The following is a 22,831-nucleotide window of genomic DNA, read 5'->3' as shown; positions in this document are numbered from 1 at the left end:
TCCATGTAACCTCTTTGTAATTAACACATGTAATTCTGGTTGATTAAAAATAGATAACCTATGGGTTTAATGGAATATCATTCAATCCTTTAATAATATTTATGTAGCTACGATAATTATCGAAATGATCTTCCTATGTTGTGTTCTGGCTCCCCCATAGCCAGATCTTTAAAATTCACTGTGTATACTCAAATGTAATATAGCTAGGTAATACCAATATTGACTTCTTCAAGTCATAAAATTCTTATAAAGTTGTGCTGTGTGGGAGAAATCCAGTTTATGATATTTAAATATATACCTATTATTGTAGATTAACTACTTGCATTGTATTCTATGTAACTTTGATAGGCCAGTATATTAAATCTGCTGAAATACACATGATATGGCAGGGCTTACTAAGTTTCAACATAATGAAGATTGTTCTATAATTTTCCTCTCAACTACATACGGGAGCGATGTGCAGGATTCCGCTTACGGTTTTCTGCGAAACGCTCATGCATACTCTTTTACTGTTTCTTCCTTCATGATCTGATATAGAGAAATTTAACTACTGGCTTTATTTGTGGAAGATAACTAATGCATCCTAGGACATGATTTTACAGTTCCTTGTTTTCAAATAGAGCTGTCTGTGTAATTATTTTATGTTGATAACTACATGTTTTTCTTTTCTTTCCCCCTTCTAGCTCTATCGGCTAATGCATCAATCATAAATTTTGGCTTCAAGATGGAAAAACAAGTAAATATAAATATATAAAACATATATGCATCCATTATATACAGACAAAATGCATGTGTACATCTCTTGTTCATCATAAATCAGATTCTTATCTAACGCCACAAACACAATTAAATACAAGAATATTGTGATTGCTACAACATATAAAGCAACAGTTCCAATTAACGAGAGCAACAATAATTTCAAACTAGCAGTTTAAATCTGGAAAATTGTGGCTCGCAACACCGGTCCACACACCCTTGAATCACCTATGATTCCCCCGAGCTATGATGATCTTGCTAGGCTTTAGTAACGTCTACTAAGCTCCTGATAATGTTTGTTTAACATTATCTTCTCATAGATTTTTCCTTAGCAGCATCCTGCCTTCTGGGGATATGTGTCCCCTTAACTTAGGCTTTTTTTCCTTAAAAAAGTCCTGCTTTGTTCCCAGTAGTGCGTGCTTTGTTCCCAGTAGTGTGTGCTTTTCAGAGTCTTTATCTCCCACCGAGTATGAAATATATGTCCATATATTTTATTTTAGGAAATTTAATTTGAATATCAGATTTAGGCAAACATCATTTAATCTGGTGTCTCTGCTTCCACAATTTTAGAGCAAACTGAAAACATTTTTTTCTTTATTTATTACTTCTCTGTTCCCAAAAACCAGTACATCAGAATTCATAGTCAAAAGCACTAATAATAGTATCATAACGAGATATTACACGTTGGACCAATATTGTATGCCAAATTTTAAAATTGTCTCATAATATAATTAAAATTCTACATGGTATTAACAACAACATGTTAACAAAAACATGTGTCACCAGCAATGATAAGTCTGACATACTATAACTTAAGCTTCACAAATGTGTTAAAAGCAATCTTCACATCAATGTTAATATCCATAAATTTCTTGAATAATTTCAGACCCCTTCTTTTCCTAAAAAAAAATAAAATTTGTTTCCCATACAAAAAAATATAATCTCATTTTTTTCTGTATCAAAAAAATTCATTTTAAAAACAATGTGTTAAATAAAAAAATCTTTTTTTTGGTTTATAGTGCACACTCTGCACTACACACTTCACACTTTTTGGTCTTTAATTTAATCTTCATTCCACTTAGACCCCTTCTCTCCTTAAAACAATGTGCACCTTAAACAAAAAAAAATCTTTCTTGTGTGTAGTCCACACTCTGCACTTCACAGTTTTAAACTGAGAATATATATGATTCTCAACTGAAAGTTTTGTACATCGAATAAGTCACATCGTTTGAGAAGTTGTTCGGGTTGGCTGGAACATCTCAACTGAGAGTTTGTAATTCTCTCGGCCAAGAGTTTTTTCGGGCAAAACTCATTACAAGTAAGACACATTAAAGTTGTCAAAATTCTTGCACGAGAATTTTAAATTTCTCAGTTGAGAAGTTTTTACAACATTCATCACAGAGTTTTCGGTCAATAAAAATTAAGAAAAAATCTGTAAATTTCGGGAAATGGAAACTTCAGAAAAGCCAAAATGTTGCAAAATTTAAGAGTCAGATGACGCTCTTGATATTATTAGATTCAATCTAAATCTGAATCTAGTTTCATTTTCATTTTCATAGAGAATTGATTTTTATTACTATTTTTATACTAAACTGTGTTATTATAGATTTTGAAAGTTTTGAAAATAACCCGAAATAAAAATTCAATAACTTTAAAATTGAAACATCAAATCATTTGAAAAAAACTTGTAGCTTTTTCTTTCTTTCCTCTTCAATATGATATTGTCAACTGAATTATTGATGATCACATGAATGTGTTGAAAATCCACCATTTTTTTTTGTCTTACTATATTTCATTAAATGATAAAAAATAGTGATTCAATATGAAAATTTCTCCAAAATAGTCCATGAACTAGTGCAATCTATGTAGATTGTGATGATATATATATTTTTTCCCAAAATGAATCACCATCTCTAAAAACCATGGTGGTTCCTTGTTAAGTCATTTATTATATTTCCCTAAAATTTTCAAGTATATGCAATCAGCAAACATCAAATTTATCTAGCTATATATCCATAAAAAGAAAGGTATGGATGCAAAACAATTTTCCACAAATTTTTTTTTTACTCCAACGTAAAATTCTCAAAGAAAATATATGTTTGCAGAGTTTGATATTTAAAAAACATAAAAATTCACAATATTCTATGCCAAAACAAGCTAAAGTATATCCCAATTTAGTGTTTTCATTTATACTTATGTAATACTATGACCATAATATGTTTTAGAAATAAAGTCAATACTCTTCTTGATGCTAATGTGTATATTAATGCATGAGTTAATACTTGATTGGTCTATTCCATGATCTCTATTTAAAGAGCATGAAGGGCCATTTGTTGATGATTGATCATGAAAAACTCATATGCAATTTTTTTCCATTTGTATTAATATATTTTTATCAAGTTAGATGAGAGTTTTAACCATGTCATAAACTAGTATATTCATCTTTAATCTATTTGTTTAAGTTGTTGTTTAAGATTTTCAACTTGTATGAAAATACTCTATTTACTAACAAAATCATATTATTTTAAAAAAATCAAACAACAAAACTAAAAGATTACTAGAAATCCTAATAATTATCTCTTTATTTACATTTATATAATTGTTTTCATTTATACTTATGTAATACTATGACCATAATATGTTTTAGAAATAAAGTCAATACTCTTCTTGATGCTAATGTGTATATTAATGCATGAGTTAATACTTGATTGGTCTATTCCATGATCTCTATTTAAAGAGCATGAAGGGCCATTTGTTGATGATTGATCATGAAAAACTCATATGCAATTTTTTTCCATTTGTATTAATATATTTTTATCAAGTTAGATGAGAGTTTTAACCATGTCATAAACTAGTATATTCATCTTTAATCTATTTGTTTAAGTTGTTGTTTAAGATTTTCAACTTGTATGAAAATACTCTATTTATTAACAAAATCATATTCTTTTAAAAAAATCAAACAACAAAACTAAAAGATTACTAGAAATCCTAATAATTATCTCTTTATTTACATTTATATAATTTTAAACCCAAAGGTAACCATCTTCATTTTGAAATTTATTATCTTTAATCTCATATATCTAATTACAATATTTTTTATTTTATTTTTAATAACTTTTTAATTCAAAAATTATATTTTTTAACACATTAAAAATAAAAAACCATCTTAAATTATAATAAAAACAAACTTAATGTCAAATCTTAAAAACTGAATTCATATATTGAAATTGGCCTTGGTGCCATATATATGGACCATCATAGTTGTTTTTGTTTTTAATAACATGTAAAATTCAAATTTTACAATTTTAATGTGTTTTTCATTTTGTATTTTTAGTTAAACTTTGTATTTTTTTGTTTTCTATATTTTCAATTAAGTTTTTATTCTAACATATTAAATTTTTTTATTTAATAAAAACAAATAAATTCAAGGATCAAATTTAATGAACTATCTTAATTGTTTCTTATTTTTTATATTTTCTTTCTTAATAATATATAATTTCAAAGAAATCACCCAATTGAATATAAAAAAGTAGAAACACAAAAGAAAAAGAACGATTTGGGTCGAACTATTCGTGTCTCACTCTTTACCTATCAAATCTTTAAATTTCTCTGAACAGAAATTTCAAATCAATGAAGCATTGACATCTATATGGATATAAATTGAGAAGCTTGAGTAACACAAACACAAACGTATTTCATAGTCATATATATTGGTGAGATATAAATATATTCATGAACGTATTTCATAGTCATATATTGGTTAGATATAAATATATTCATGAACGAAGCAGTGGAAGAAAGTGAAATGTTTCATTTTATTTAACGGATACGAAAAGTAAGATGCTAATACTATTGTTTTTACACACAATTCATTGAATAGCACAAAATAAAATATTACTAAATGTATTCATTGAATAACACAAAAGAAAATATTACTAAATGTTATGATTTGTATGACATATTTACAAATAATATTAAAAAGCAAATATAACAGTCGTGATTTTAAAAACATATTGCTATGGATTAAATCAAACATTATAATAAATATACTTTTGATTTATATAAAACATCAATTTTGTTTGAATACAACAATTATTATATTGATGATCATAAATTGCTAATAAAATTGTATTCAGTGATTTGTTTCAAATATAATGTTCTAACACAAAAGAAAATATTGCTCAATGTTAGGATTTGTATGACATATTTACAAACAATATTAAAAATCAAGTGATGATCATAAATTGCTACTCAATTGTATTTAGTGATTTGTTTCAAATATAATTTTCTATTTTTTTTTCCTTTAAGAGGTTAAATACATAATTTTGCTTAGTGTAATTGTCAATAATGAGGTGAAACACTTTATCTTATTCAAGTTTCAATAGAAATTAAATATTAAGAAACCAGACTTAGTGAAACACGTTATTTTGTAAAATTTGTTTTATTTTTTTAGCATGAGTATTTTTAATTAATATTTTAAATTTAAGACCCATCATAAAAAATAATTAACCTCATTTAAGTTTAGATTAAAATTAAATGTTAATAAATTAGTTTCAAATATTATTATTAAAAATTATAATTAAAAAAAAACTAAATTTCACAATCATTCATATCCTTATTACAAAGTGAAAAAATATAATTATTTTGAAAACACTTTTTGATCTTAACACACACTCTCTCTATATATTATTATACTAAATTTTATTTTCTTTCTATTTATATATACAAGTCTTTTTAAACTTGTATTTGCAAAATGCAATTATCAAATAACATCTAAATTAATATAAGAAATTATAATTTATTATATTAAATGTTAAGAAAAATATTCATTTATCAATATATTTATAAAAATTACTTTTTAAAAAATAAATAATTAAAAAGTTATAATTATTATTATTATTTTAATAAATAATTAAAAAAGTTATAATTATTATTATTTTTTTAATAAATAATTAAAAAGTTATAATTATAGTTAATTTTCATATAGTTATTTAAAATCATTATTGATCATATATATACTTACTCTGTTTTTGAAATTTTCTCCAAACATATTCATCTTTTACCTCTAATTAGTTTGATTTTACTTTGATTTAATATTTTTATTTTTTATATGTATTTTAAATTTATATATATATATATATATATATATTATTTTTCATATTAATTGAAATAATAATTTTATTTTATATATTTATTTTAGATTAAAAAATTATATATTTTTATATATTTGAAAATGCTTATAAAAAATAAAATAAAATTTATAATCAAATCTCAATTTTTAACATTTAAAATAAAACACATTCCATCTTAATATCCCGAATACAGCTTGAGTGGGCCTAATGATTAAAAGCATGTGTTTCTTCTTAAAAGGTCACAGGTTCAAAACCAGAGGGGGTAGAGTATGTATGCCTTGTAGAATATGTATGCCTTGCTCGACTTAGTAGTAACTTTAAAAATAGATATTATTATTATTATAATAAAAAATCTAATTTTAAAGTTACAATTAAATTAGATATATAATTAGTGGATAAAATCTTTTGTTATGAAATAAGACACCAGCTTTAACTTAACCATTTAACTATATATATTATTTTTCTAAATTTAAATTTATAACTTTTAAACAAAATATTATAAAAATATAAAAATAAAAAACTACACAGGATTATTATTATTATTTTTTAAATATACATATTCTACCTCTTTAAATTTATTCTGAACGAAGTGCAGAGCAGCTGTAGTTATTAAAAACCAAAGCGTTTTGATGGAGATTGTGTAACCTACAGTTGAGGTTAAGGAGCACGGAGACTGATGGACATTGACTAACGAACAAACGGAGAGGTATTCATTTTAGTGGGTCACTTCCACATAACGAGCATGCGTATTAGGTGTGCACGTTTGTTTTGAACTAAAGCTTTCCCTACAATTCGTGAAGTAAAGGCAGCCACGTCAGCCTCATCCTTTTTAAATCGTCTTGCCATGGAAGTCCAGGATATGTGGTTTTCCTAAATGCAACAAGAAGGGTGACGATTCTACTGTGAGGTTACGGTTTTAGGTTTTAATGAAGTGGTTTTGTGTAATTATTATATGTTTTGGAATTTTGAGTTTTTTTTTATTAGTTATTTAATGTGGAACATTTAAATTGTGGAGAGAAGAGACATCATGATCACCTAGAAACTTTTGGCATAATAAGTGTTGTCCTACGTAAGTCGTTGGCAACATGGCGACAGGGTTTGAATTCTCATCTACAACATGGAAAGTTTCTGACACCACAATTAATCGTTCATCACTTCAATCTGTTAGGCCTTAGAGTACCATCAATCCTCCCCATTCCAAGGCGAATGATACTTATAACTGTGATGATTTGATTTCTGTTTTTAACATCTCATATGACTGACTGCTGCTTCTTTTGTAATCCAGTCGGGGCCATGAAGAGGTCTGTAACTTTAGTTTCGGCGTCTCCATTCGGCACTATAATATTATTGGCGATATCGTTGTTTCAGACGAGGAATATTTGGTTAATTGCAAAGGCTCAGAATGTGTCCGTGCCCGCAGTTTTTTTCTTCGGCGACTCGTATGGCGATACGGGAAATAACGATTACATTGCAACATACAGCAAAGCCAATTTTCCTCCTTATGGCCGAGACTTCATCAACCATATTCCCACAGGACGTATATCAAATGGAAAACTCATGCCCGACTATTTTGGTGAGTATGATAATATAGAAACTCATTGGAATCCTGTGAGAGCTTCTGATTTCCTTGCCCCATAAATTTAAGATATATATAATTCTGTTTGCAGTTGAAGGGCTGGGTATCAAAGATTTGCTGCCACCGTATCTGGACGCTAACCTTCAAGACTCGGACTTAATAACAGGCGTTAACTTTGCTTCTTCAGGATCTGGTTTAGACAACAAAACCAGTGAAATACTGGTAACAAGTTGTTAATTAAATTAATGTTTACAATTGATTTTGATGATTTCTGCAATCTTTTAGGTCAATTTCCATATTATTCATAAGGCTAATGGCTAGTGTTTAACTGTAGGAGGTTATACCATTCTGGAAAGAAGTCGAGTATTTCAAGGAATATAAAACGAGATTGATAGGGTTGGTGGGAGATGAACGTGCCGCCATGATATTGAGTGAAGCAATATATTTCATTGTCATTGGCACAAATGACTTCATTGCCAACTACTTCCTATTTCCAGATCGTTCATCTCACTTTACCATTTCACAGTACACGGATTTTCTCTTGCAGACATACGCTACTTACATCAAGGCATGGAAACAATAAGTTTCTCTCTATAGATTTTCAGTCTAATCGCTACAGCTAAGCAGATTTGCATTGATTCTGACTATGTTAGATGTTTGTTTTGATCTATTTGACAGGAACTGTATAGTTTGAATGCACGCAAAATTGGGTTGATTAACGTTCCTCCTTTGGGATGTTTACCTATTGAGAGAACAGTGCATTACCTTGACAGCAAAGGAGATTGTGTGGAGAAAATCAACGAGGCTGCATCTGGTTTCAATGAAGGGCTGAATGCAATAATCGAACAGCTGAAACCTGTCCTCCCTGGTCTCAGGATTGTTTCTCTTGATTATTACGCTCTTATTCTAGAATTCATACAAAATCCTAGCAAAGCTGGTAAGTCTCCGTCCTCAATAATCTCCAATTTGGAAATTCGTATTAGTGCGCTAGCTTTTAAACAATAATATAATTATAGTAAAATTGCTTATGATACTTGCAGGTTTTGAGGTGACTGATAAGGGTTGTTGTGGGACTGGAGATATAGAGCTGGGTTTCCTGTGCAACAAATTTACTCCGTTTACCTGTGCTGATGCTGATAAATATCTGTTCTTTGACTCCGTGCATTTATCTCAAAAAGCCTATGAAACCATTTCAAGTACATTTTTAGGTCGCGAGATCTTACAACTTCTGTAAATCTGGACATCTAAGCTGATGAATCAGTTGATGGCTTATTATGGCCTCAATGCAAGGGATAATTCCAGTCACTTTGGAGTAGATGTTTTCGATTAATCCTATCCACCTGTGTAAATCGAACATTTGGAGATTATTTAAATTTTTAAATTATCTTATTTTTAAATGGAAGATGTTCACAAATTTTGTTATATGCGCAAATTTTTATATTCTCTTTTTGAAAAAAAAAAAAAAATGAATTTTAAATATTAATTACTTTTATTTTATGTTTAATTTTTACAGCTATAATATTATCATACAAATTATTGAATAGCAAATTTATATTGTATTATACAAACTGAATAATTATGAAATTACCATATCAATTATTAAATAATAAATAATATTATATAAATTAATATTATTAATTAAAAAATATATATTTATTTATTTATACCAATCATATAATTAACTTAATTATATTAACAATATCTTATCAATTTTTTTAATATTTTACTCTTTTATATTTCCGCCGCAAATTTTCCTACAATTCAATTTATACAACGACAACATTATAGAAGACTTATAACTATATAAATTAAAATGATATCAAATGTATCCACTATTGTATACGGATAAAATTATTAAATAATATATCATATTCTAAATATTTCATTTTGTTATGAATGCTGATAAAATTATTAAATTATATATAAAAGAAAGGATGTCGATTCATCATATTCTAAATATTTCATTTTGTTATAAATACTGATAAAATTATTAAATTATATATATAAAAGAAAAGATGTCGATTCATCATATTCCATCTGCATGTCTTGATTTACATAAATAATTTTGATTCATTTATGTAAATTTCTTTTATTAAAAACAAATTCACGCCTCACATATATTATCTCAATGTTACAACGAAATAATAATTTTTGAAGATGAGAGTGTGAAAAGATAGTGGCATATGTATAATTCAAATTGAATATTTATATGAAAATATATATATTATATGGGAGAATATATTTTAAAATATTTAAAAATTAATAGAAATGTTATTAATTTTATATTTAAAAATTAAAAATATTATGAATTTTGTTATTTATTTTAAAATAATAAAATATATGATGATTATAATAATTAAGGTTTATTAAGATTAATATGGTTTATAGGACTTCAAGAAAGGAAAAAAATTAGTTGAGACTTTTTAATATTTTATTTATATGAGCAAAAAGGAGGGACTGCAGCTTTCTTAAATCACTATAGTCAAGAAGGTTGGAAGTGTTGCAAAAGTTTTGGAAATGAGAACGATGTCAGCAAGAGCCGGACAATCCAAGAGAGTGTTTTTCATCTTCAACACTCTTAGTATCGCAAAGGTGATAAACTATTTCATCCCAAGGTGTTTTGGTAATTGACCAACGTTTCACTTTGGAGCTCATGAGACTTAGTTCTTATGTTCAAGGCAGAAAGATAATTGTGGTTAGGAAGAAAGATTGGGTTTGGTCACCTCTTTATAATATCTTAGCTTCCTTTTTCCCTCCAATAATTTTATTATTACTATCAAGATTTAAATAAATATGATATTTATTTAATATCCCGAGATCCGGGTGCTCAAGATACTATCAACATGACACTCTAGGCCCACAACGGCCACCACCTAAAACATCTCTATCACCAAGTGACATTCATGGGTTTTAATCCTTCTAGCTGGCACCTATAGTCCTTGTACGAGAGTCCCCTGCTCACATGCACCTTGCACGCTTCTGCAATAAATTGGCAATGTTCATGGACATTCTCTTCTCCATGCATCATTCTCCCTCGATTATTCCATTTAGTGTTCCCTTCGTCCCCTTTGATTCCGGCTCTGGGACCCTTCCCTATTGCCACATAATGATGAATCATGACAGGGGGAGAGGTTGATGCCCTAGTAGAGGGAGAGGCTGTGGGTGTCTCCCCACCACCTTTGATGAAGCCACCGTTGCAACTATGTTTGATTATGTCATCGTAGAGTCAATCAGAAGAGAGGTTCTTGCCATGGAGGAGGTGTAGACTCACAAAGAGGCCAAGAGACGCTGAAAGCCTTTGGATGGATAGCTAAACTCTTAGCCCACCAGAGCCATTCCTTCTCCTCACTCAAAGGCTTGGCCAAAGACCTTTGTATCAAATTTCCACGGAACATCCTTCCTACTCTTCACCTGCTCCCTCTCCCTTGTACTCCCCTCTTGTCGACTCCTCATCTACGCCTATCACCTACACTTTCGTGGCCCATCCCCTTCCCTCCCACGCTCCCGACCCTTGATGGTCGACACCCCTCCTTCCTCCCCTCCTTGCCCTAGTCCCTCTGGTTGTTACATCCTGGAGGAGCTCCAACGAATTCTGGCAATGTGAAAGCCCAAGGCAGCGCCCCGATTCAATGTAGCTCTAGCGCGACAACCATGCAATTCCAATGAGGCAAAATCTAGCACTCCGCCCTAAAGACAATAATGTTCATTTTGGCTTGGCTGGCGAATAGGTGGTGAAAGACTTGAGACTCGTTGATGGTTTTTGGCACCTCACCAAGTTTGGTCGTTAATGCAAATCAATGAAATACAAGATCTTAGACTCATGTTTTTTGATAATTTTCAATTTGAATGTAAGACTTCGGAGCTCTGGTTTCTCCTACTTTGAGGAGAGCCTTTCAATTGTCATCCCTAGTTCCTTTACATAGAAAGAGAGAATACACTCATAAATATAAACTATGTAAATTTTTACTTGTTAATGTAATAGAAATACGTTTACTTAATTTTTTTAATAAAATAAAATAAAAATAATATTAATTAATTATTAATAAAAATAATTAATTAACTTTAAATTATTATAAAATAAATATAATTTTAAATTATTATAAAATAAATATAGTTTTATTATTTTATATGAGATTTTAATTTTTCATATATATATATTTCCTGCCCTAACCAAAATGTTCATAAAAACAATCACCCCTTTATTAACTCAAATTTAAAAGGAAAATTTGGTATTAAATGCGACGACAACCATGTCACTTGCCATATTGTTTCACCATCGAAGGTTGTTGACGAGAAAACGAAAGATTCTCCGTTAAGTGACAAATCACTGAAAGAGTTAAAATGCTATTGCGAGATAAAGAAGGCCATTAACAATTAACATCACATTTTACCAACCAATTCGTTTCATTTATGACCTTCATTTTGTTTCCTTAATTTTCATGAAAGTTTTCGCAAGTATTTATGGTTTAAATATTACCAACAAGGCAGTGGCTCCTTGTGTACGTGTTTCTTTGTTCTTTGGCTTTTGTTCGATGTATTTATCACCTCTTTATCAGTGACAATTAATACTGGGAAAATTATGAATGGTAATAAAATTAATAATGATAAATTAATTTAACATTAATAAGAAACTTATTAATGTTAAATTTAAAATATGTTATTTTATATATATATATATATATATATAAATTTAAAATATGTTATTTTATATATATATATATATATATAATGATTTTGTTGAGGAAATGTTTTTTAAATTAATAATATAAAAACATTAATTATTTAAGATTTTAATATAGATATTTTTTGATTTGTAGTTTAATTAATAGTTATTTATTTTTTTTAGTATATTTTTAGTGAATTTTATTTAAAATATGGTAGATATTTTTTGAAAATTTTAAGTTTGAGTTGTGTAATTTGTAAAATCATAGGGGTGTTTTAGGGTGTTAAATCTATTAATGCATTCTAAAACACATTTTAAATGACAAAAACTCACAATCTATCCTAAAATTAGATCTCCCAATTATGGCAAAAAAGACCAAAACATCTATTTGCTAGATTGCCCAATTGTTTTAATATTTTATGTCTAATACATATTGTAAAATTACAAGTTAAAGTTAGCTTCTTATAAACAACTCATTTACTAAAGTGGGTTTTTTATCATAATTTTTTCATAATTGACGATGATTATTAATGTCCGCTAAGACCAATATGGTCTATCAGACCTTAAGAAAGTAAGAAATTAATTGAGTTTCTTTAAATTTTTATTTCTATGACTAAAAAGAAGGGAGAGAATTGCTCCGAGATCCCATAGATTTGCTGACTTAATAAGTCAAGAAGGTTGGTAGTGTGATAGAGATTATGAAAATAAAAAAGGATGTGAGTAAGAGCTAGGCAATCCAAGAGAAAGTGTTTTCATCTTCAACCCTCTTAGTATCACAAAGGTGACTAATTCATTTGTCCCAAGGTGTTTTAGGAATAGACCAACGCTCCGTTTCACTTTGGAGCTCATGAGAATTAGTTCTTATCTTGGCAATGTTCATTTTCTTCTTAGCATTAGTCAAGACATAAAGATAATTCTGGTTTTCAAAATTGGGGTTGATTACATCCTTATAATACCTTAGCTTCATTTTTCCCTCTAACTCGTTGTCCCACAACATATCCTTAAATTTGGAAGTAATAATATTTTTAATATTATCCATATTATTCAAGATGATCTCCTCCTTTAACCCCCAATGGTCTAGCCAAGATTGGGCATCCTTATGTTAAGCTCACTTGAGCCAGAGGTGGTGGTTTTGTCTATAGTTAGAAGCAATCTTAGGACAACTCTTGGCTTCCATGTTGTAAAGCTTCTTCTTATACATGAGATATCTAGTCATAGTCATGCTTTCAATGGGGGAAATTCCAACTTATATTAGGAGGATAGGGAAAATAAAATTTCCTTTAATCTTGAGATTGCACGTTATAAACTGCTTTTGGATCAACTCAATCTTCCTCCATGATTCTCTAGATATACTACAACCCCAAATTTCACATCCATATAAAATGACAAGAGTGATGAGAGTCCCAAAGACGAACTTTTTTTTAACTCCATGCCAAAAGATCTGTCGACTTACAATTTTTTTTCAATTCCATAATAAGCTTTCCAACCTCCAATTATCCTTTTCTTAATGCTATAATTCCAATTGAACTGATGATGAATGTCGATTCTCATATATTTGTATGAAGAAACTTTATTCAAGTAGTTATTATCATAAATGAAGTTATCATAATTGATCCTTTTGGATTTAATTATCATGACTCCTCGTCTTATCGATATTAACAATCATACCCATTTGAGAATAGTAATCTTGGAGGATTCTAAGCTGCTTGTTGAGATCATCACGACTCCTAGCTAAAATTTTGATATTGTCACAATAAAGGAGAAGATTAGTGACCATCCTAGTGAGAATGGGACCATTACATCCCGTAGCTTCTAAAAAATCTTCTAGTTTATTAATGTAAATGCCAAAAAGGGTGGGAGATAAGGGACACCCTTACTTAACACTGATCTTGGAAATAACATTCTTGTATAGCCCAGCCACAACAACCCTCAGCTCGAGAGGAACCATTATTTATTCTAGCCTCTTCAAGAGCTTATCTGGAGGAATGATTTTGAAAGCTTTTCTAAAGTCAACAAAACAACCAGAGAGATTAATTTTATTATTGCGACATTCTTCAGCAATGATCCCAAGAGTAATAAGATGATCTATAGTTAAGTGATTTTTCGTAAATCAACCTTGTCCTTTAGCTCTTTTACCATGAATTTCAAGCCAAAGGATAGTATTCATTTCGAAACCAATTACACCACCCACCTACCCACACACATATATAATATTTTTCATATTCGTTATGGATGTAGAATTAATTACACCACCCATACAACACTCTCTTGAGTCGGCACACATGCGACTCACAATCCAAGGTTTCAAAACCTTCGGGCTGCTCTATGTACACGTCTTCCTCAATCATGCCATTTAGGAAGGCAGTCTTCACATCCATCTGATGGATCTTCCAACCCATCTGTGCTGATAGTGCCAAAATAGATCTGATTGACTAGTACCTTGCAACAAGAACAAAGGTCTCATCATAGTCAATCTCCTCTACATTTGAAAAGCCACTGGCCACAAATATGGCCTTATGATTCTCCACACTACCATATACAACTTTCTTTACCTTGTAAAGCCAACAGGAGCTCACAACTGACTTGTCCTCTGGTCTCAGGACCATATCCCAAACACTGTTTCGAACTATAGAGTCATACTCCTCCACCATCGCATCAAACCAAACCGGCTGCTGCATTGCTTCCTGAAAGGAAGATGGCTCTGTCAGGACACATGCACCCATAAGTGCCATGTATCCAGTGTACTTGTCTGGTGACCTCCTCTTTCTGCGCTGAGAAGAGGGTGCTCCCACATTCTCCTGTGCATCATCCAACAATAGGTTAGCCTCTCTAGTGCGCTTTCTTCCCTCTCTGGAAGACTATGCCTGAGTGAATGTCTCCACTCTCTGAACCTCTGCACGTGGTTTCTCCACATCAATCTAAGGCCCCTCACCCTCAGGAGCTAAAAGCTCCTCATCCGCATGTAGCTCAAGCTCCCTCTAAAAGGATACTCGCATGGCCTTCTCCTCATCGAACTTGATATCCTTGCGAACCACTATCATCCAACTAGTCGACATGTACACCTAATAATTGTGGGGTGTATGAGTGTACCTCACAAATATCCCCAACTCTATTGTTGTCTTAATCTTCTTCTGTTCATCTTTGGTCACATGGAAATAAACTGATAACCCAAAAATACTGAAGTGACCAACATCTAGCCTCTTACCGGAATAAGCCTCCTCTAGCGTCTTCATCTCAGGTATCCGATGTGGGCTATAGTTCTGAACATAAACCGTTGTGTTGCATGCCTTAACCCACAAGTGTAGTGGTCAGCCCTGATCATGCAACATCGCCCTTGTTGCCCCTCCTATGCTCCTATTCTTCCTCTCGGCAACCCCATTGTGTTGAGGGTTATGGGGTGTCGTCAACCCTCGTTTAATCCCTTCTGCTACACAGAAGTTCTTAAACTCATTGGAAACATACTCAACACCGTTATCACTTCGTAGAGCTTTAACCTTCTTACTAGACTCTTTCTCTACCAATGCTTTGAACTCACAAAACTTTGTGAAATTTTGGTCCTTTTTCTGCATAAAAAATACCTAGCATTTACGAGAATATTCATCAAAAAATATAACATAATACCCGTGTTTGGCCATGGATGTTGTCAAGAATGGTCCACACACATCTGAATGGACTCTCTCCAAAATAGACTCTGCTCGAATGTCTCTATCTCCAAAGGAAGACTTGGTGTATTTTCCTAAAGTACAACCCTTGCATGTATCAACTTTCTCAAACATACCTTTGGGAAGACCGATAGAGATTTGCTGCAATATCTTCAAAGCCCCATGATGCAAGTGGCCCAATCACCTATGCCACAACTCGCCGACGTCTTGGCTCAACATCTTTTCTTCTTTTGAACTCAAAGAAACACAATCCTTTACCTCTATCTTATAGAGATTATGAACTAGGATCCCTATATTCTTTACTTGACTCGTGGCTATGTGTCGAAGGAAAGATTTTCCTTTCGAAAAGATCACATCATATCCTCTATCGTCAAGCATGGAAACAAATACCAAGTTCTTCGGCGGTCCGGGTACATGCATACAGTTCTTCAAGGTGAGTGGAGTCACATGCTCCCTCTGAAAAGTAATAATGCCCACACCAGTAACACTATACTTACCGTCATCACCCATCTCAATATGCGTCTTGAGATCTTTCTCCTCCAGTTCACTGAATAGCTCTTTGTCGCCAGTCATGTGGAAAGAAGCTCCACTGTCTAAGTACTAGACACTTCCCATCATTGAAGACACCATGCATGCAATGAGGGAAAAGTCCAATTCGAATTGGGAGGCCAAAGCCTCACTCACCATGATCAGGCGATCAATATTTAACTCAAAAATAAAAGTTCTCAGAATGGCTCAAAACCTAAATGACTGCGTCCGTCTTGGCAAAATGATCCTAACTTAATTCATTTCACTGAAAACCGAGTTTGTATGAGGAAGTTATTGAGTTCTGTTCACTTTGCTAAACATGCGAAATTAAAAAAAAACATAGTTACTACACAGTCAACAGTTTGTACTACTGACGTGGCAGGTGACTGTGCAGGGTCAACTTTGGTCAATGGATCAATCGAAGCTCACCAAGTGTCATATTGTTATTGGTTGATGAGAGGTGGTGACGTGGTATATTGTGATTGGTTTAGAGCATGACCAATGAGGAGGGGACAAGTGGCAAGCCCGAAGGTAGCCACGTGTCCCTCCCTAAAGGATTGGGCTTGGAACAATGGCAAAATTTTTATGGAGGCACCAGGGTTCGACCCTGCGACCTCCCCTCCATGACCAAGACTCTCTACCATCTCTTCTATCGTATATTGCTTACCCCTATAGTTCTCCATATATATTTGAAATGTAATACAATGAGGGTTGGCATTTGGGGGGGCCAGTCCAAAGGCCAACCATCCCCATGTGAACGCGCCCACAATTACAACAAAAAGTTAATGATAAATGACAGAAAACACAAAAATTAACCCATAACCCTCACGGTTTATGTCACCATGTGACACCACCACAGAAACTGCCAGGTCAGGGAATCGTTAGCAGAGACCGTGCCAGAAGCTGCTACATATGAACACTCCGATAGAAAAGGGTTACGGTTAGGTGGTGGTCAATTAACTTGGCAAACAACACGATAATTAATGTGGACATGTGTCCAATCCAAAACTGTTATCTCAAACTGTTAGTGGTAAAATCCATTAAAATTGGATTAGTGCTTAAATGCGTTATTATCCTAATTAATCCCAATTTATGTTAATTCTGAGATTAACGCTTAAGCGCGTTTATGGTTAATTAACCCAGACTTATCCTTAAATAATCCAAGATTATGGTTGGCGGGATTTTTGGCGTATTCCACCATTTTCGGACTTGCCTCCAGAATTAGCGGCCTTAATTGGAGTTCCTCTAGTTTTGGAGGAGGATTTCTAGGGAAATTTTTTTTGAGTCATAACTAGAGCATTTTTTGACTAAATTGAGCTTAGGAAAAGGGGTTCCTAGCTAATTTCGACATTCTGAACACATTGGAAGTGGTATCAAGAGTAGTAGAGCTTTGTAAAATATCATTTTTTTCCATATTAAGCTAAAACAGAGGCCCAAGGCATGGAAGCTGGACCAAGGAGATGTAGCTCAGGAGGGGTGAACTCCTTCATCAAAACATTGTGTTGAGTGTTCAATTGATGGTTTGCTGTACTTTTTGTTACTTTTATTCAACATTGTTCTTTTATGCTATTTTTCTCATGAATGTCACATTAAAACTTGATAAAAATTTACCTGTTTACAATCACAAACACCATAAGAGAACCATGCACATGAAGAAATGGACAAGCATTTGATTATAAATCTATAATTGAAATTAGCACAAAAAAACTAACATTCAGTAATAGATCATGTTCGCTCCTCTTGATGACTTCTCCTTGGACTTCTTCAATGGACAATTTGTAGCAAAGTGACCCATCTTGTGACAATGAAAGCATTTAACTTTCATCATGTCCTTCTTCTTACCTCCATGATAAGAATATGATTTGGAATGAGAAATTTTACCTTTCCCCTTCCTTGCCTTAATCACTAAGGCATAGTTCTCTTCATCATCAATCTTTGATGAAGAGCCATCCCTAGTGTTCCTCCTGATCTCATCCTGCATCAAATCCGACCATAGTTGTTCCCAATCTGACATCTTCTACTGACCATTAACAAAGTCCTGATAACTATGCCAACCCTTTGGGAGTCCAAGAAGAGCAAGGCTCACCATATCCTCCTCAAAAACTATGATTCCAACACTTCAAAGTTCATCCCGACATTGAGTGAACTTGGTCAAGTACTTTGGAATTGTCTCGCCTTTCTCCATCTTGATTTTACGAAGTTTATCCTTCCGTTCCAACTTCCTTTGATCACTGCTATTCTGATACGAGTCTGTCAATGTTTTCCACATATCATGCGGGGTTTCCTTTCCATGGAGACTTGAGACAATATGATCTTGAACTTCCTCAAGGATTATTCACCTTACCTTCGCCACACACTTCTTCCACTCGACCAAGTATCAATAGCTATTGGCTTAGAAATTGCTTGTTCAACAAATTCCTTCAAGCGATTGTCCTCTAACACAACCTCCATCTTGTCCCTCTAGGCTATGAAATTTGAGCTGCCTTCCAAGGCATACTCAAGCCTCAACCCATGGAACTCCATCTACCGATCCTAAAGTATGTATAGCAAATTCGGCTTTCACCTGAAACCCAGAAACTCAAAACTTTGAAATCTCCTCTAGAGAGCTGATTTTAAATCAGCGATATATCCCTCATCCGAACTCTGATTCGATCGATTTATTTTTGAATTTTGGTATCCTTTCCCAAGGAATCTAGATCTGCAATTTGTTTCTGAAAATTTTGCATAGAAGCAAGCTCAAGGCCAAAGCTTAGCCAATTCACAAGCTCTCCAAGTCTCTATTCCAATGTGTAATTCCTATGAAGGATAGCTTGTATTTAAAGGGAAATAAAGCCTCTAAAAATAGCGCAATCCCTCAAGGATCAGTTCCTGAATGAATGCACTATCAGATCAACTCAGAAAAATCTAAAACAAATAATTCACTGTCCCTGCACTTGTTGGCTTGTGTTATATTCTTTCCGCGACTAGCCAACGTAGTTAACTGGGGGGTTAGAGGGGGGGCTGGAGCCCCCCTTCGTTGCGCTGATTGTGTAGCGGGGGGGGGGTCACAGGGGGTTTGAGGTGTACCCATAACCCCACTTTATGCGGTCCGGGGTAGTGCCCCGCAAAATTTTGGTTTTGGACCCTATGTTAGGTTGGGCGGACCCACCTATGGTTTTCTGCATGATTTTCACACATGTTTTGGACGCGATGGTTTTCGGTCCATGGTATTGGATGCTTTGGCATGTATAAATATGTATTATAACATTGAAAGGAACATAACGAAAAATCAAGCTGGTGGTCCTGGTTTTGGGATCCAGGGGAAAATCTCTGTGTATATGTGTTTTATGTGTTATGCTCTCGCATTGTTTATTTTCTGTGTTTTAGAATTCGTATGCAGGTAATTTCTATACGGGTTTAAAACCTACATTTGGTATCAGAGCTGTTTTGGCTTCAAGGGGACACCTTTGTTGCTGAAGGGTTTTGCTTGGGCCTGTGGTAGACCTTGTCCAATGGGAGATCTGCGAGATCGATTCTATTGGTTAAAGAAGATGGCGAGCAGTGGAAAGATAGAGATCGAGAAATTTAATGGTCAGATTTTTGAGTTGTGGAAACTCAAGATGGAGGATCTATTGGTGGATAAAGATCAATGGATCGCGGTAGATCTGGGTACTAAACCAACGGGAGTGTCTGATGAAGAATTGAAGAAGTTGGATCGGAAGGTAAAGAGCACAATACGATTATGTGTCTCAGATTCAGTATTGCTGAATGTATCAGGGGAAGCTACGACGAAGGCTTTGTGGGACAAGTTAGGGACTTTGTACCAATCTAAGACTCTGGTGAATAAACTATTCCTACAAAAAAAGTTGTATAACCTGAGGATGAAAGATGGAGACTCGGTGACAGAGCATCTGAATGCATTTAATACTATGGTAATTCAGTTAGCATCTGTTGATATTAAGATTTCGGATGAAGATAAGTGCATTAGTTTATTGTGTTCTCTACCAGATTCGTGGGATAGTCTGGTTATTGCAATAGGTAGCAATGAAACTGCCTTACAGTTTAATGAAATAGTCTCAGCCTTGCTGACGGAGGAGATGAGATAGAAAAATATGGAGAGCCAGAATGGTGATGCCTTGTCTGTACGAGGACGGTCCTAGAACAGAAACAAAAATAAGTCATCGAGTGGGAGATCTAAATCCAGAGGGAGATCTAAATCTCCAGGAAAACCTGTAAAGGTGGTGTGCTGGAAATGTGGAAAGGAAGGGCACTACAAAAGGGATTGTAAATCTAAAGCTCCTGATAAAGGAAAGGGATCTGATGATGCTCCTTCTACAGAGGTGAAAACCACCTCAGATGAAGGTGGGGATCTGTACTTGGCTTCTTCAAGTACACATGTAGATCATGAGGCATGGTTAATTGATTTAGGTGCATCCTTTCACTTCACTCCCCATAGAGAGTGGTTCTGCAAGTATGAGAAATATGATGGTCGTGATGTCTTCTTAGGGGATGATAGGAAGGCTAGAATCGTTGGTCACAGAAAAGTAAAGTTGAAGCTGCAAGGTCGAAGGGTTAGAACACTTCTAGGTGTTCTGCATATTCCTGCATTGGCCAGAAATCTGATTTCTGTAAGCAAGTTGGATGATGCAGGTGTAAAAACAGTGTTCGAGAAGGATACCTGCAAAATGGTTAGGGGAGCACTGGTATTGATGCGGGGAGTTCGGATTGGAACTCTGTACAAGCTGCAAGGTAGCACTGTTATTGATGGGTGCAACCGTTCTGTGGTTCTTGAAAGTGGAGCAGAAAATCTAGTGGTCTCTGGATAGAAGACCATGCTATGGCATCAAAGGCTTGGACATATTGGAGAGAAGGGCCTTCGAATACTTCATGGTAAAGGTATGGTAGAAGGTATGAGTAATAGCTCTTTGGATTTTGATTTATGTGAAAATTGTGTATATGGGAAGCAGAATTGGGTGAGTTTCCCCTCTGGTGGTAAGAGGGCGAAATAGATATTAGAGCTTGTGCACAGTGATGTGTTTGGACCTGTGAAGGTTCCATCACTAGGTAAGTCTGTGTACTATGTATCATTTATAGATGACTTCTCAAGGAATACATGGATATATTTCCTTAAGAAGAAATCTGAAGTCTTTGACAGGTTTAAAGAATTTAAGGCTCTCGTGGAAAATCAGACAGAGAAGAAGATAAAGGTGCTAAGGACAAATAATGGTGGAGAGTTTTGCAGAAAGGAATTTGAAAAATTCTGTAAGAAGTGTGGTATATAACGGCAGAAGACTACTCCATATACACCTCAGTAAAATGGAGTTATAGAAAGAATGAACAAGACGTTGATGGAAAGGGCAAGAAGCATGCTCAGTGGTGCAGAGTTAGGATAGGAATTCTGGGTAGAGGCGGTGGATATTGCATGTTACTTGGTCAACAGGTCACCTTCATCAGCATTGGAGGATAAGACTCCACAAGAGGTATGGACTGGTAAGAAACCCTCTCTTTGACATCTAAGGGTATTTGAATGTGATGCATATGTACATGTTCCAAAGGAGAAACGAACCAAGTTGGATAGTAAATCTGAAAAGTGCATCTTTATTGGGTATAAGGATGGTTTAAAGGGTTATAAGCTTTGGAACCTAGTAACAAGGAAGGTTGTGTACAACCGAGATGTGGTGTTCAGAGAGGTGAAAGAAGTTATTAAACATGAAGTCCAACCAAAGGAACTTGAGAAGATAGAGTTTGAGCTAAAGGAGGAATCATCAGACTCTACAACAGAGGAGGAATTAGAAGATGAAGAGCCACAAACTCCGGTTGTGAGAAGATCAGTTCGAGAAAGAAGGCAGCCAGAAAGGTATAGTCAGCCTGCTTTCTGTTCAAATTTTGCTTTGTTTGTTATTAATGATGATCCCAGAATTTGAAGGAAGCAGTGGATTCAGAGGATGGAAAACTCTAGAAAGAGGCCATGGTTGATGAAATGGCATCTTTGCACAAAAATGAGGCTTGGGATCTGGTGGAGTTGCTGGCTGGAAGGAAACCCATTGGTAGAAAATGGGTGTTCAAAAAGAAGACAAATGCAGAAGGAAAAGTGGAGAAATACAAAGCTCGGTTGGTAGCAAAAGGTTATTCCCAAGTGTCGAGAATTGATTTTGGTGATATTTTTTCTCCTGTTGCCAAGGTAACTTCTATTAGATTACTTTTATTTGTTGCTGCTGCTTTTGATTTTGAGGTGGAACAGATGGATGTGAAGACAACATTTCTTCACGGGGATTTGGAAGAGGAGATCTACATGAAGCAACCTGAAGGCTTTGTAGTGAAGGGTAAGAAAGAACTGGTATGCAAGTTAAAGAAGTCTCTGTATGGGTTAAAACAGTCACCAAGGATGTGGTATCAGAAATTTGATACATTTATACGGGGACTTGGATTCACTAGAAGCAAAGCAGATCACTACGTGTATTTTAAATTAATTGGTGACCGTGTTATTTATCTGGTCTTGTATGTGGATGATATGTTGCTGGTTGGAAATGAAAAA

The 22,831-nt window shown here is 33.7% G+C and overlaps 1 protein-coding gene across 1 annotated transcript; it reads left to right on the top strand.

The window, feature by feature from the left end:
- Positions 1-7,117: 7,117 nt before the first annotated feature.
- LOC149172721 (GDSL esterase/lipase At2g04570-like) lies at positions 7,118-8,865 on the top strand. Its single transcript, XM_089427799.1, has 5 exons — positions 7,118-7,461; positions 7,556-7,686; positions 7,799-8,032; positions 8,143-8,401; positions 8,505-8,865. Exons 1-5 carry the CDS (start codon positions 7,143-7,145, stop codon positions 8,696-8,698), a joined length of 1,137 nt encoding a protein of 378 aa, XP_089283925.1. The 5' UTR covers positions 7,118-7,142; the 3' UTR covers positions 8,699-8,865.
- The last annotated feature ends 13,966 nt before the right edge of the window (positions 8,866-22,831 follow it).

This window comes from Pinus tabuliformis, chromosome 4_2 (assembly GCF_031772625.1).
Source record: "Pinus tabuliformis cultivar Carrire ecotype Pingquan chromosome 4_2, CPIR1, whole genome shotgun sequence".
Lineage (NCBI taxonomy): Eukaryota > Viridiplantae > Streptophyta > Pinopsida > Pinales > Pinaceae > Pinus > Pinus tabuliformis.
Note: the sequence above shows the minus strand (reverse complement) of the source record. Positions and strands in the feature narration are given on the sequence as shown.